The sequence below is a fragment of the Sinocyclocheilus rhinocerous genome, unplaced genomic scaffold (assembly GCF_001515625.1).
Source record: "Sinocyclocheilus rhinocerous isolate Xijiao unplaced genomic scaffold, SAMN03320098_v1.1 scaffold831, whole genome shotgun sequence".
In the NCBI taxonomy this organism is placed as follows: domain Eukaryota; kingdom Metazoa; phylum Chordata; class Actinopteri; order Cypriniformes; family Cyprinidae; genus Sinocyclocheilus; species Sinocyclocheilus rhinocerous.
Window position 1 is genome coordinate 1,456,818 of NW_015641020.1, and position 12,689 is coordinate 1,469,506.

The following is a 12,689-nucleotide window of genomic DNA, read 5'->3' on the forward strand; positions in this document are numbered from 1 at the left end:
GTACAGTGTGTGTGTGTGTGTGTGTGTGTGTGTGTGTGTGTGTGTGTGTGTGTGGCTTTCTCAGTCTTGTCCCTGCAAGCACAGTGGGAATCACACCAGAGAACTGTGAGCAACCACACACACACACACACATACATATAAACACCCACTAGCACACAGTATGTCGTCACTAAGCATTCATGTATTCAAAAAGCAGCAGTGCATTACTACTGATGTTCAAGTTATTTAATATTGCATGAGCTCAAATTTGCTATATATAGGCCTATATATTTTTAGGCACATTGTTGCCATTTATAGCACCAAAATGTGGAGTCAGTCAAATGATGCCACACAGGTGGGCAACCATCTGGGTCATTCCTGTTATGCAGTGCCTTTAAAACTCTGTAACTTGAATATGCTTGTGTTGTTATTCAACGAGGAATTTCTGTAAAAGGCTATACCAAACTTTCAGAAATGTGCCCTGGCTAAGCTCAGCCACTTTATTCATTACTACAGTCAAAAGTCAATTTTGAGGTTTTCATAAAGCCCTTTAGTTAGTCTAAAATTATCTTAATTTGTATGTTTTCTGAGAGGTGTACCTTGTTCTCTGCTCGCTTCTTGACGACTGGTGCTTCCCCTCACCACAAGTTTGGTATAGTTTTAAAGCACAGCATTCCAGCATATGCACAGAATTACAGTATTTCAATATATCTGTCTTGACGAGTATTCACGCAAACATAACCTGTTATGTCTTAAGTGAACATTTGGTTCACTGTTGGGGAAAAACATCTGATCTGTAACATTATATTCGATCCGTACATTACAGTAGGTCTTAATATATAGGTTGTCTGTCTCATTAATGTTAAACAAATAATAAAAGAAAAGAGGGAATCACTCACTGCTCTTGATTGAACTGTTTCTGTAGTTTTAATAATCAGTTCATTTGTAGTGTATACACTAAATACATTTTACATTTGATTAGCCTATTTGTTTTTCGTTCTTGAGTGCTTCTATTTAGATGTAGATGATAAAAAAAAGTAATGTACTATTTAATTAGTTTTTTTTCTCTTATATTTGTTCTATTGTTTATTTGCATCTTTGTTCTAATTATTAATAACAAAGATAAAATAGAAAATATCTATATTGTGATTACTAATATAGTAATTAATTATTATTAAGAAAATAAGTGGAGGAAAAGATGCAATGTTGCTATTTGATTTTGCTTTGAAACCTTCAGAAAACTTTAACTCGATTTTTCGCAAAATTGACTTTGCTGACTCTATCGACTTCAGACGGGTGTAGCTTAGTCATTTTTCGGTCGATTCCAACAAATCATGCATCATTTTGAAGGTTTTTTTAATAGAGATTGTGAAAATAGAAAATGTGAAAAAGAACTAATTTTCTAAATTTGCTCATCGCGACTCATTTTGCCAGAACAGGTCACATGTGGCTGTTGTCATTAGTGATATCTGTAGTTATATAAAACAAAATGAAATGTTTAAGCATGAAATAAACCAGCTATTGCCTCAAAACATCACGTTTATGCTGTTGTTTTACCACCTGAAATTATATTGTCACTTCCTGAAGGATGATGTCATTAAGCAACTGGCTTACATAAAGAGAAATTACAAAAGACTTAACAGGATGGAAAGTGATATTAAGTGAGAAAATTATTGACTAAATTTAAATGCCCAAGAAAGCATGTTTTGTTTGAAACAATTAGGGAAAGGGAAAAAATGAAGAAACACATGGAATATTTTTTGATATATTGCCTGATTTTCCATGTCAGAAGTTTCATATTGTAGCACCCGGGGACATGGCAAACACAGCAACATCTGCTCAAAGTACTATAATGATTTAAAATTCACCCCATGCTCCCTTAGTTGTGATATTCTGAGAAATTTAACTAGTGTGATTTCCATCTTTAGAAATTGTGTTTACTGTTTTATCCACTATGTTGAGACTAGGGATGCACAGATACCACTTTTTCCAGTACTCGCCCGATACCGATACTTTTATTTTTGGTACTTGCCGATACCGAGTACCGATATTTTTATTGCATTTGTAAATTTTTTAAATATTGGATACAGAAACCAAAAGGGTATGTATAATGTTAGTTGGTTAACTTCATTTATCAAATAGATACAATCAAACCAAAATTTATTCAGACACCTTCAACATTTCTCACATTATCACAGTTTATTCGCTATAGTTTAGAAAATGGTAATAAAATATGACAAGAACTCAGAGTTAAACGGTGTCAGAACAAATTCATCTTGATAACGTGCGTGTGCTAAGTGAGTGAACATCAAAGATCACACAACAGAATTGCGCACGCACGCTCTCTCTCTCTCTCTCTTGCTCGCTCTCTCTCTCTCCCTACCGTTAAGTAACTTGTGCATTGTTTTACTTACTTGTTTTTGACATATCCGACCGAACTACAAACTTTCCGGGGCATTTTAACGAGTACGAGTACGAGTACAGGAGACCAGTATCGGGCCCGATATGCATCCCTAGTTGAGACATATAACTGATGATAACTTGAAAATGTACATTACTGTAGGAATGACCCATCAGTTTGATCTGTTGGTTTCCTATTCATTGGTTTCCAGAGCTGAAATACTTGCACACTTTATACAGACATTGTATAAAGTTGTTTGTTCTGTTCAAATCCAGGCATTTAGAAAATGATCCAAAAATGTCAAATGTCAGAATGGGTATAATTTAATATTATGATGATATAAAATAATTGGTTGTGCTGTATTGCAAATGCAAATGATCTCTTTAAAGCCATTATAGGAAATGTCACCTAAGGTCTTCAATGCAGTTCAACAGGCATTGTGCACATATACACACAGACACACACACACAGCCACAGAAGCTAATCAGAAAAGTGGGACTTTATTTTCCAGTCCAAATTTCTGTTGAGGATTCTTTTAAAGACAATTTTACAGAGGCGTACCCACACGTTTGAACAGGATAATGTGGCTGACAGAGCATAGAAATAATGATAATGAAGATAAATCTAAAGCAGAAAATGTTAGGGGGTGAAATCTCAGTAATGACCATGGTGGTTTTAATGGCTGCTCACAAAGCTCAGGCCAAAAAACTATTTAACTGTTATTTTAAGGTTCACAAGGAGATTTTGAGGCCAACTGACATGTTTGACCAAGAGGTTGCATTGTACTAGCAAATCATTTGACTGCTGTGAGAGATCTACTAAAGGTGATGTAATAAATCTAAACAGCCACAGATAATCTAATTTCCATAACTGACGCTCTTTGATGTGACGTTTTTGCACAGTCTATTTTGATGCTCTTTGAGGAATAATTCAAATATCTCTCTCTGCATTCTGTGTGTGGACTGCATGCTAATAGTGTATAGAGGGGTTGGAATTGATTAAAAACTGTCATAATAATGGTTCACTTTGGGAGCAATTCTCTAAGAATGAATCGTTTGCCGCTGTTAGCACCATTTATTTCATTGTGCTGTTTGAGTTATGCAAATCAAGCAATGATCATACGCATGCTAAACTAACACAGCTTTTAGTGAATTCGCCTCTTATGCTTTCAATAAAAATCGACATGAAAAATCGACATGAAGAATTGTTTCTAAGGCATACATTTCAAGAACCTGTTTTAATGAAACACAAGCAGAATAAAATTCTGTGTAAATCATACGTAAAACCAGTTCCCTTTCGTGGAACTTCGAACTGCGTCCTCTAGGGGTCGCTATGGGGAACGCCTCGTCGTGACCCGTGTCTGAAGCCTACATTGAAAAAACACCAACTTGTTTGGCCGGCGACAGCCATGACGTCACTACTGTCGCGACTAGTACAAAATAGGCGCCGGTAGCGCACATCATTCTTGTACTAGTCGCGACGGTAGTGACGTCATGGCTGTCGCCGGCCAAACAAGTTGGTGTTTTTTCAATGTAGGCTTCAGACACGGGTCACGACGAGGCGTTCCCCATAGCGACCCCTAGAGGACGCAGTGTCTCGTTCCCCTCAGGGAACCATGGTTACACAAGTAACCTGAGACGTTTTCTATGAATTGCCCAAATTTAGCATATTAATGAATTTATGAATGATTTGCAGAGAAATTCATTCTGCGTGTGGCAGAATGTATTTAATGGTTGCGAACAGATTAAAGAAGTGTGTTTGTGGTTGAAGGAAAACTGTTTGACAGATTCACTTTCATTTAATCGGTCCTGAAAACATAAACGTCTACTTGTAACGCCCCTCTATAATGAAAAACATGGTGAAGTGTGTGTGTGTGTACCTGGTATTCACGATGTTATGGGGATGAAATGTCCCAACAGGGATAGTAATACCAGTAAAAAAAATTTATTTTTTCGTCCCCATTAGGAAAACAGCTAAGCTGTTTTTTGAAAATCTGGTAACACTTTAGAATAGGGACCAATTCTCACTATTAAAGGGGTCATATGATGCTATTTTAAAGATCATTATTTTGTGTATTTGGTGTAACAGAATATGTTGACATTCTTTAATGTTCAAAAAACACATTAGTTTTCAAATACTGTACACTATTGTAGGTCCGCTATGCTCCGCCTCTCTCAAACACGTAGTTTTCAACAAAGCCCCCTCCTTTGACAAGCAATCTCTTTGGATTTGAGACTTCAGTCTTTGCAACTTTACAGATCTTCTTTATGCACCAAGAGCTTGTAACACTCCAAAGAGAAAGGAAAACTTGAAATCGCACCATATGACCCCTTTAACTAGTTGCTTATTAGCATGCATACTGGCTGTTTATTAGTACTTGTAAAGCACATATCCTGCACATATCCTAATTCCATCCTACCCAATATTTAAACTTAACATCTACCTTACTAACTATTAATAAAAATGCTGCTAAATATTTTGTGTGAGGAATAGGTTTAGGGGTAAGTTTAGAATAAGGGGATAGAAAATACAGTTTGTATAAAAACCATTACACCTATGGAATGTCCCCATAAAACATGGAAACCATTGTGTGTGTGTGTGTGTGTGTGTGTGTGTGTGTCAGACTTTGATCAGTAAAGTTCCTGGTGACTTGGAGGCAGATTAAACAGTTTTTCCAAATTAGAGCATCCACTCACTCACCCTGTCTCAGCCATCCCTCTCTCTCTCTCTCTCTCTCTCTCTCTCTCTCTGCTATCTAAAGTTCTCACTTTCATTCTTACCCTGCTGTTATCAGACATTTGACTAAATAAGATCAGTGGTTAACTGCCAAATCAAATGTATTTTATGTTTTTTGTTTTGTTTTGTTTTTTTTCAGTCCACTATTTTTCTTACTTTCTTCTTCTCTTCTTTACAGTGCATTCCAGAAAGAACAATTTATGATAACATTTTTATGATCAGAGACATTTTAGATTACTCCAAACTATATGAAGTGAATGTTAGCTTTTTGCTCTTGGATCAGGAAAAAGCTTTTGACAGAGTCGACCATGGTTTTCTGTTTGAAACAATGAGTGCTTTTGGGTTTGGATATGTTTTTATTTCTTGGATCAAACTCTTATACATGAATGCCTCTTGTATTTTAAAAATAGGTGATGGGTTAAGTAAACCAATAAGATTACTTAAAGGTATAAGACAAGGATGCCCACTGTCTGGACAGTTATATGCTTTAGCAGTGGAGCCACTCCTGTCTCTATTAAGAAAAGATCTGTCTGGTTTAAAGGTTGATGGGAACTGCAATGCGTTTAAGTTAACAGCATATGCAGATGATATTACTGTAATTGTGAAAGATCAAAGAGATATTGATATTGTTAATTACAGTATCTCTTTATATGAGAAAGCATCGTCTGCAAAATTGAACTGGAGTAAAACAGAAGCATTTTGGTGTAATGATCAATGCAAAAGAGCAATGCCTTTACCTGTTATTTTATTTCTGGAACTGTAAAGTGGGGAAAAGATGGTTTTAAGTTTTTGGGCATCTTTTTAGGTTCAGAAGTGTATCAAAGGAAAAACTGGGAAGGTGTAAAAGATAAAATTTGCAATAGATTATCAAAATGGAACTGGATTTTACCTCAATTATCTTATAGAGGAAGAGTGTTGGTTATAAATAATCTTGCCGCCTCTGTCCTATGGCATAAACTAATTGTGTTGAACCCACCAGATGAATTCTTTAGGGAAATTCAAAAAGTGTTTGTTAATTTTTTTTGGAATGGACAACATTGGCTAAGAGAGTCAGTATTGTATCTGCAGTTAAGTGAAGGAGGCCAAGGTCTTATGGACATTAAGTCCAAAGTAGCTGCATTTAGACTGCAGACTGCACAAAGACTCCTCTATCACCAGTCTCAGAACTGGACAGAAATAGCTTGTGTTTTATTAAATAGAGTGGGGCGGATGAACTTGGATAGACACCTCTTTTTAATGAATTTGAAGGAAGTGGATTTTAATGGACTCCCTTCTTTTTATGCATCAGTATTAAATGTATGGCAAATATTTACTGTTAAAAGACAGCAGTCTGAGATAACCCATGAGTGGGTTCTTGAAGAACCTTTAATTTGTAATCCTCTTTTATCTAGTGTGATTTTAAAATCTAAGGGTGTCTGCACAAGCCTGGTTAGAGCAGGAATATGCAAAATCTGTCATCTTAGGTCAAGGGATCAGTGAAGGAGGCCCAGGTCTTATGGACATTAAGTCCAAAGTAGCTGCATTTAGACTGCAGACTGCACAAAGACTCCTCTATCACCAGTCTCAGAACTGGACAGAAATAGCTTGTGTTTTATTAAATAGAGTGGGGCGGATGAACTTGGATAGACACCTATTTTTTATGAATTTGAAGGAAGTGGATTTTGATGGACTCCCTTCTTTTTACGCATCAGTATTAAATGCATGGCAAATATTTACTGTTAAAAGACAGCAGTCTGAGATAACCCATGAGTGGGTTCTTGAAGAACCTTTAATTTGTAATCCTCTTTTATCTAGTGTGATTTTAAAATCTAAGGGTGTCTGCACAAGCCTGGTTAGAGCAGGAATATGCAAAATCTGTCATCTTAGGTCAAGGGATCAATGGATTTCTGCAGAAAATCTGGCCATGAAGATTGGTATCCATTCTGTTCGGACTGTTGAAAAATTATTATCTGAAATGGATTTCTTCAGAAAATCTGGCCATGAAGATTGGTATCCATTCTGTTCGGACTGTTGAAAAATTATTATCTGAGATTCAGGAGTCTTTTCCTGTAATACCATTGCAAGAAGAGATAGTTAAGAATGTATTCCCTAGCACCAGTGTGGGTGTAAATGTAGGAGATTGGCAGGAGGTTGATGGAAGATTACTTTCTTTTACAACACCTGAACTTGGCCTCTTTGTCACTATATCTAAGAAGTCACTTTATCTTGTTTGTGTCAAATATCTAAATTTAAGAGCATTGAAAGATCTTCCAGAGACCAAATGGACTAATTTTGTTGAATTAGGTACTACTCCAAAAGGATGTTGGAGGTCATTGTATAAGAAACCAATTGAAAAACGAAGTGGGGATTTGCAATGGCGGATTTCTCATTGGATTTTGGCAACAAACCGTTATAAAGCTCATCTAAATGCTTTGCAAGGAGAAGAGTGTTTGTTTTGTGGTCTTTCAGAAACAGTATTTCATATATTCATTGGATGTTCAAGGTTATTAGGAATTCTTGGTGTGTTAAGAGACTTGAGCAATAATCTTGGTTTTATTTTTACAAATAGTTTCTTTATTTTTGGACCAAAATATAGCGCCTCAAACAAGAGTAAAATAGTTTTGATGAATTTTTTATTTGGTAAGGCAAAAATGGCAATTTGGCTGACAAGAAAGAGCAAAATGCTGCTTAACAGTGATGCCGATCCTTTGAACATGTTCAGAGCTCTGGTAAAAAGTAGGCTGGTTATGGAGTATAAGTATTATGAATTGGTGAATGATACTGAATCTTTCTTTTTTTTATGGGGTGTTGGAAATATTTTGTCAACCCACTGAAGAGGGAGGTTGTGATTATATTGTTATAAAAGAAGCTGTTTTTATTAGTTTTAAATAATTTTATTTATAAGAATATGTATTTATGAAGTAATGGATTGTGTTTAATGGTGTATGTTTTTTTGTGCCAATCGATTGTAATTAAAGAGATGTTGAAAGGTCTTCTTTACAGTGCCTACTGTCTTCTCTCACTGTTCAGCAGTTAACTTGCTAAACAATGCTAACTGATGGCATTATTGCAATCTCTTTCAGTTATTTTAGTATTTTTATATGCTATAGTATTTTTAAATTTGAAAAATTATTTTTAAAAGTTACATTACATTTTAGTTTTTTTTTTCTCATTTATTATTTATATAATTTATTTGTTTTAGTTTTAGTATTTTAGTACTTTAACTTATAGCAGTCATTAGCAAGGAAACATTTCTAATTTTCATCTAATATTTATATTTTATTTTATATCAGCTGTATTTCAATGACCAAAAACAATTCATAATACTGCTTTCCATTAACGAATCTGTCTGTATTTTTCCTTTCCCCCTTTCTTCCATTTCTCCTCTACTTTACTGCAGGTTTTCTTAGCACAGGAGATCAGTCTGCTAAAGGGAACTATGGCCTGTTGGATCAAATCCTGGCCTTGCGTTGGCTGAATGAGAATATTGGACACTTCAGTGGCGACCCTGAACGGATCACTATCTTTGGCTCTGGGGCTGGAGCATCTTGTGTCAACCTACTCATCCTGTCCCACCACTCTGAGGGTAAGACAAATGCATGTGTTTGTCCATGTGTTAATGCTTTAACAGACTAATACTATCCCTGCACAGGTTTCCATCTCATTATTAATGCTGTGTGCGTGCGTGTTACCTCACAAAATGTCTCACCATCCTGTCCAACTCTGTTTTGTTGCATTGCTCGTCAAAAAAGTCCACCTTTACCCGCACCATCTTCGTCATCACTGTCATCCTCCCCTAACATCAGTCCTACAGCCCTCAGCTGTCAATCACACTAGGTAAGTCATGACAGTTGTTACTCTGGAGAAACCAATCATGTTATTTCCCTGTAAAGAGCCCAAGTCAACGGAAACAGGAACAGATAAACAAATAAAGGTTTGTAGGTAAGTGTTAAAGGGATAGTCCACCTAAAAATGAAAATTCTGTCATCATTTCCTCACTCTCATGTCGTTCCAAACCTGTATGACTTTTGTGGAACACAAAAGAACATATTCTGAAAAATGTTAGTTACTGAACACTTTCAGTCTCACTGACATCCATTGTATGGACAAAAAATAAAGTGAAGTCAAAGGGGATCAAAACTGTTTGGTTATCATTCTGCAAAATATCTTCTTGTGGTGTCTAGGTAAAAAATGCATACATATTTGGAATGACATCGGGGTGAGTAAGTTATGAATTTTCATTTTTGGGTGGACTATCCCTTTCAGGTTAAGTAAGTGGATAACGTTCACTCAAGTGGAGCAAAGAAAAAAAAAACAACAAAGTGAGTTTTTGAGCACCGCTTAACTAAATTTCTGTTAGGACCACTATCATCGAAGATGATTGACACTTAGCATACAGTTTGGATTGGCACTATAGTTCTGTTCTGGGCAAAAACTCCCTGCCCATCCATGCAGCCTGTCATGAATGAGCAGGGAGAGCAGCAAAATCAGAATCAGATTTGGAATCAGAAAGATTTTTATTGCCAAGTGTGTTTACACACACAAGGAATTCATCTTGGTGTCAGGAGCTTCCAGTACAGAATGTACCAACATAGTGCAGACATACATATAATTTAAGGTAATAAAAACACTAATAATAAAGAGAATAGACAATAAATTATAAATAGCAATATAGCAATAACCCCCTTTGTGTAAACAGAACAGAAACAAATGCAGATATCATTAATGTTCTTAATGACATTTTAGTGTAACGACATTATTCAAGATAAAAGGAGTCTGATTCAATGAGGAATATCAGACAGCCAAGTCCTGACTGTGATGAAAGGAGGAGTTGGGCATGGGGGAGGGTAATTTGTTCCTGAGCAAGCGATAAAGCTGCTGAATAATACTGAATAGACCTTATATAGGAATGCCACGATAGGCGTCGTATTCCTATAGGTAGACGTGGATCATCAGCTGATGCAAGCGTGACTCATGTGACCTGCCAGAACTAACGTTACGCTTGATGTCTGTTTGTGTAATTGTTTGGACAAGCTAGGTAAAGAGAAATGCACAGGCGTGTTAGCAGAGACAAAGCTACAGTAGCCCCTTATTGATTTCCCTGGGAAAGGTAACATGATCTTCAATAATTAAAAAGACTGAAAGAGAGGAAGGAGGGCAGAACAAGGAAAAGACGAGCCCTTCGGTAATATGTTTCTGCTTTGTTTGTAAAGTGTTTGTAAATGAAAAGGCTACAAGAGAATAATAGATTTACTGTTATTATTTCAATGCAAGATGGAATTAGTACAATGTTATCTCAATAATCACTGAAAAATGGAGTTTGTGCCAAATCAAATCCTAATTTTCCTCTGTTCTGCTTTTTCATTGATGCAATTCCATCTGACACTGTGTTAAGCGCTACTGGAACTGACAGTAATTACATCCAATTAACAAGCCCCGGATATACTAAATATATAACATAACATTTAAATAACCATACTACAGTATACTTTCATATCACAGTTAAATGGCTACTTCTGGAAAATTGAGAATTGAAAATGTCCTGCAGTGTGACATGCTAAACTCTTTTAAGACTTTTAAAATTGTTTTAAACAGCATTTTGCTAATTAATATACATTAAGATTTTATGACCTCATATTATTTTGAAACTATTATGAGGTATGTGTGCTTAAAAATTAATTTGTCACACCTCAGGACTACTGGAAATGATGAAAACCATTTTAAACCATTGATAATTTATGAAAAACTGATGGTGACCAGTTAGAGGGCACTTTCTAATATATATATTAGATCCATGACATGTTATGCGTCAACTACCCTTATATGTATAAACCAGGTATGTTATGTTATTATCATGTATGCAGGTTTCCTTCTGTGTAGTTAACAGCTTGTTATTGCTCCCTCCCGTCCCAGGCCTGTTTCAGAGAGCCATTGCTCAGAGTGGTTCAGCCATCTCCAGCTGGTCCATTAGCTACCAGCCCTTGAAGTACACTAAGATTCTGGCCCGTAAAGTGGGATGCACATATGGGGAGACCGCAGACCTGGTGGACTGTCTCCGCAAGAAAAATTTCAGAGAGTTGGTGGATCAGGACATCCAGCCGGCCCGCTACCATATTGCATTTGGACCTGTGGTGGACGGAGATGTTGTGCCAGATGACCCCGAGATCCTGATGCAGCAGGTGATTTTGATTACTGTTATTTGTGAAGATGGATTCCAAGACTTATGTTCGTTTAAATTCAACGTAGTCTATCAAACATTTCCAAGCCAAGGATTAGGTTTAAACTATGTCCAGTAAACCATCCAAACTACCTTTTAAACCAAATCTTAGTGAGGCTTCAAGCACAGGATTTTGAATAAAGCTTGATCAGACCTACTTTTGTAAATGCAGACTGAATGTTCCATGAAAATGACACCATTTACTTTTGATATGCAATGATATGCCATCATGTTATATAACAATGTCAGATATGCGTGTGATTCTTCAATTAAGGTCAGTAAATTCTTAAATATATATATATTTTTTTTATGAATGACATTTATAATCTTTACATTTTCACTTATCATTTATTAAAAATATTAATAAAGACCAAAATAATTGGGTGTTTACAGGTGGAATTTTTATTAATTTAAAAATCTCTGGAATTTCAGATCTCAGAAAAAGGTATTTTTTTAAGATGAAAAAAAAAGTGCAACGTAAAATTGCCCTGATGTTAACACCTTTTATGAATTCAGTTTTTCTTTAGAATAATTCTAGGGAACCTAGGTTGAAGAATGCCATATATGTAAGAAATCAACAAATGACTGCTTTTACCTGCTGGTTACTTGCAATAAGTTTGTCTGAGAATGTTAAATTCTTTCTCCACTAGGGGGAGTTCTTGAACTACGATCTTCTGATTGGTGTAAATCAAGGGGAGGGGCTGAAGTTTGTGGATGATGGGGGCACTGAGAGTGAAGAAGGGATTTCCGCTGCAGCTTTTGACTACACCATCTCCAACTTTGTGGATAACCTCTATGGATATCCTAAAGGTAAGATCTTAAGTCCCCTTTTTTTATTTGACTTTTATTTTTCTTGCCTGTTTTACAATTATCATTAAAAAGTAAACACTAAGGTTTCTATATCAGCATATTTCATATTAAATTGTGCCAGAGTTTGTCAGTTTTATCAGGGTGAAAAAAATGGATGTTTAGATTAAATCGTGAAATTAAAGCTTCTGAATACAGGTTTAATGCAGAGCAGTCCTTGTAGTTCTTATGTTTATTTTGCCTAGTGAAGACTCAAGTCTGGTTGGGTAAACATCATTCTGACTTTTAATGAGGCGCAATGCTGAGTACAGCAATAAAATTGGTACTAGGTATTCCGCTTACTCTTGATTAGGTGCTGTTGTTAACTTTTTCCGCCAGAGGACGATAAAAGACAAGCAATATCCATCAGCATGCTATTTTATGTGACCTGTGATGTGGATATTTTATACCTGGTATTTAATGTCCTATGGATGTGAGCTATCATATATATATTGTTATTTTTACAAATAGCATGCATTCATGGGCGAATTTTCTCCACGTTTTTTAGACAAACGTATTCATACACACACT

General features: G+C 36.0%; 1 protein-coding gene across 4 annotated transcripts in view; it reads left to right on the forward strand.

Annotated features, from left to right (window-relative positions):
- Positions 1-12,689, forward strand: part of LOC107753966 (neuroligin-2-like) — a 179,349-nt gene that overhangs the window by 160,951 nt on the left and 5,709 nt on the right. For all 4 annotated transcript variants that reach the window (XM_016570262.1, XM_016570263.1, XM_016570261.1 and 1 more), the window contains 3 exons: positions 8,496-8,681; positions 11,009-11,274; positions 11,963-12,122. In XM_016570262.1, the coding sequence (XP_016425748.1) occupies positions 8,496-8,681; positions 11,009-11,274; positions 11,963-12,122 (612 nt within the window). The remainder of the gene's footprint in view (positions 1-8,495; positions 8,682-11,008; positions 11,275-11,962; positions 12,123-12,689) is intronic.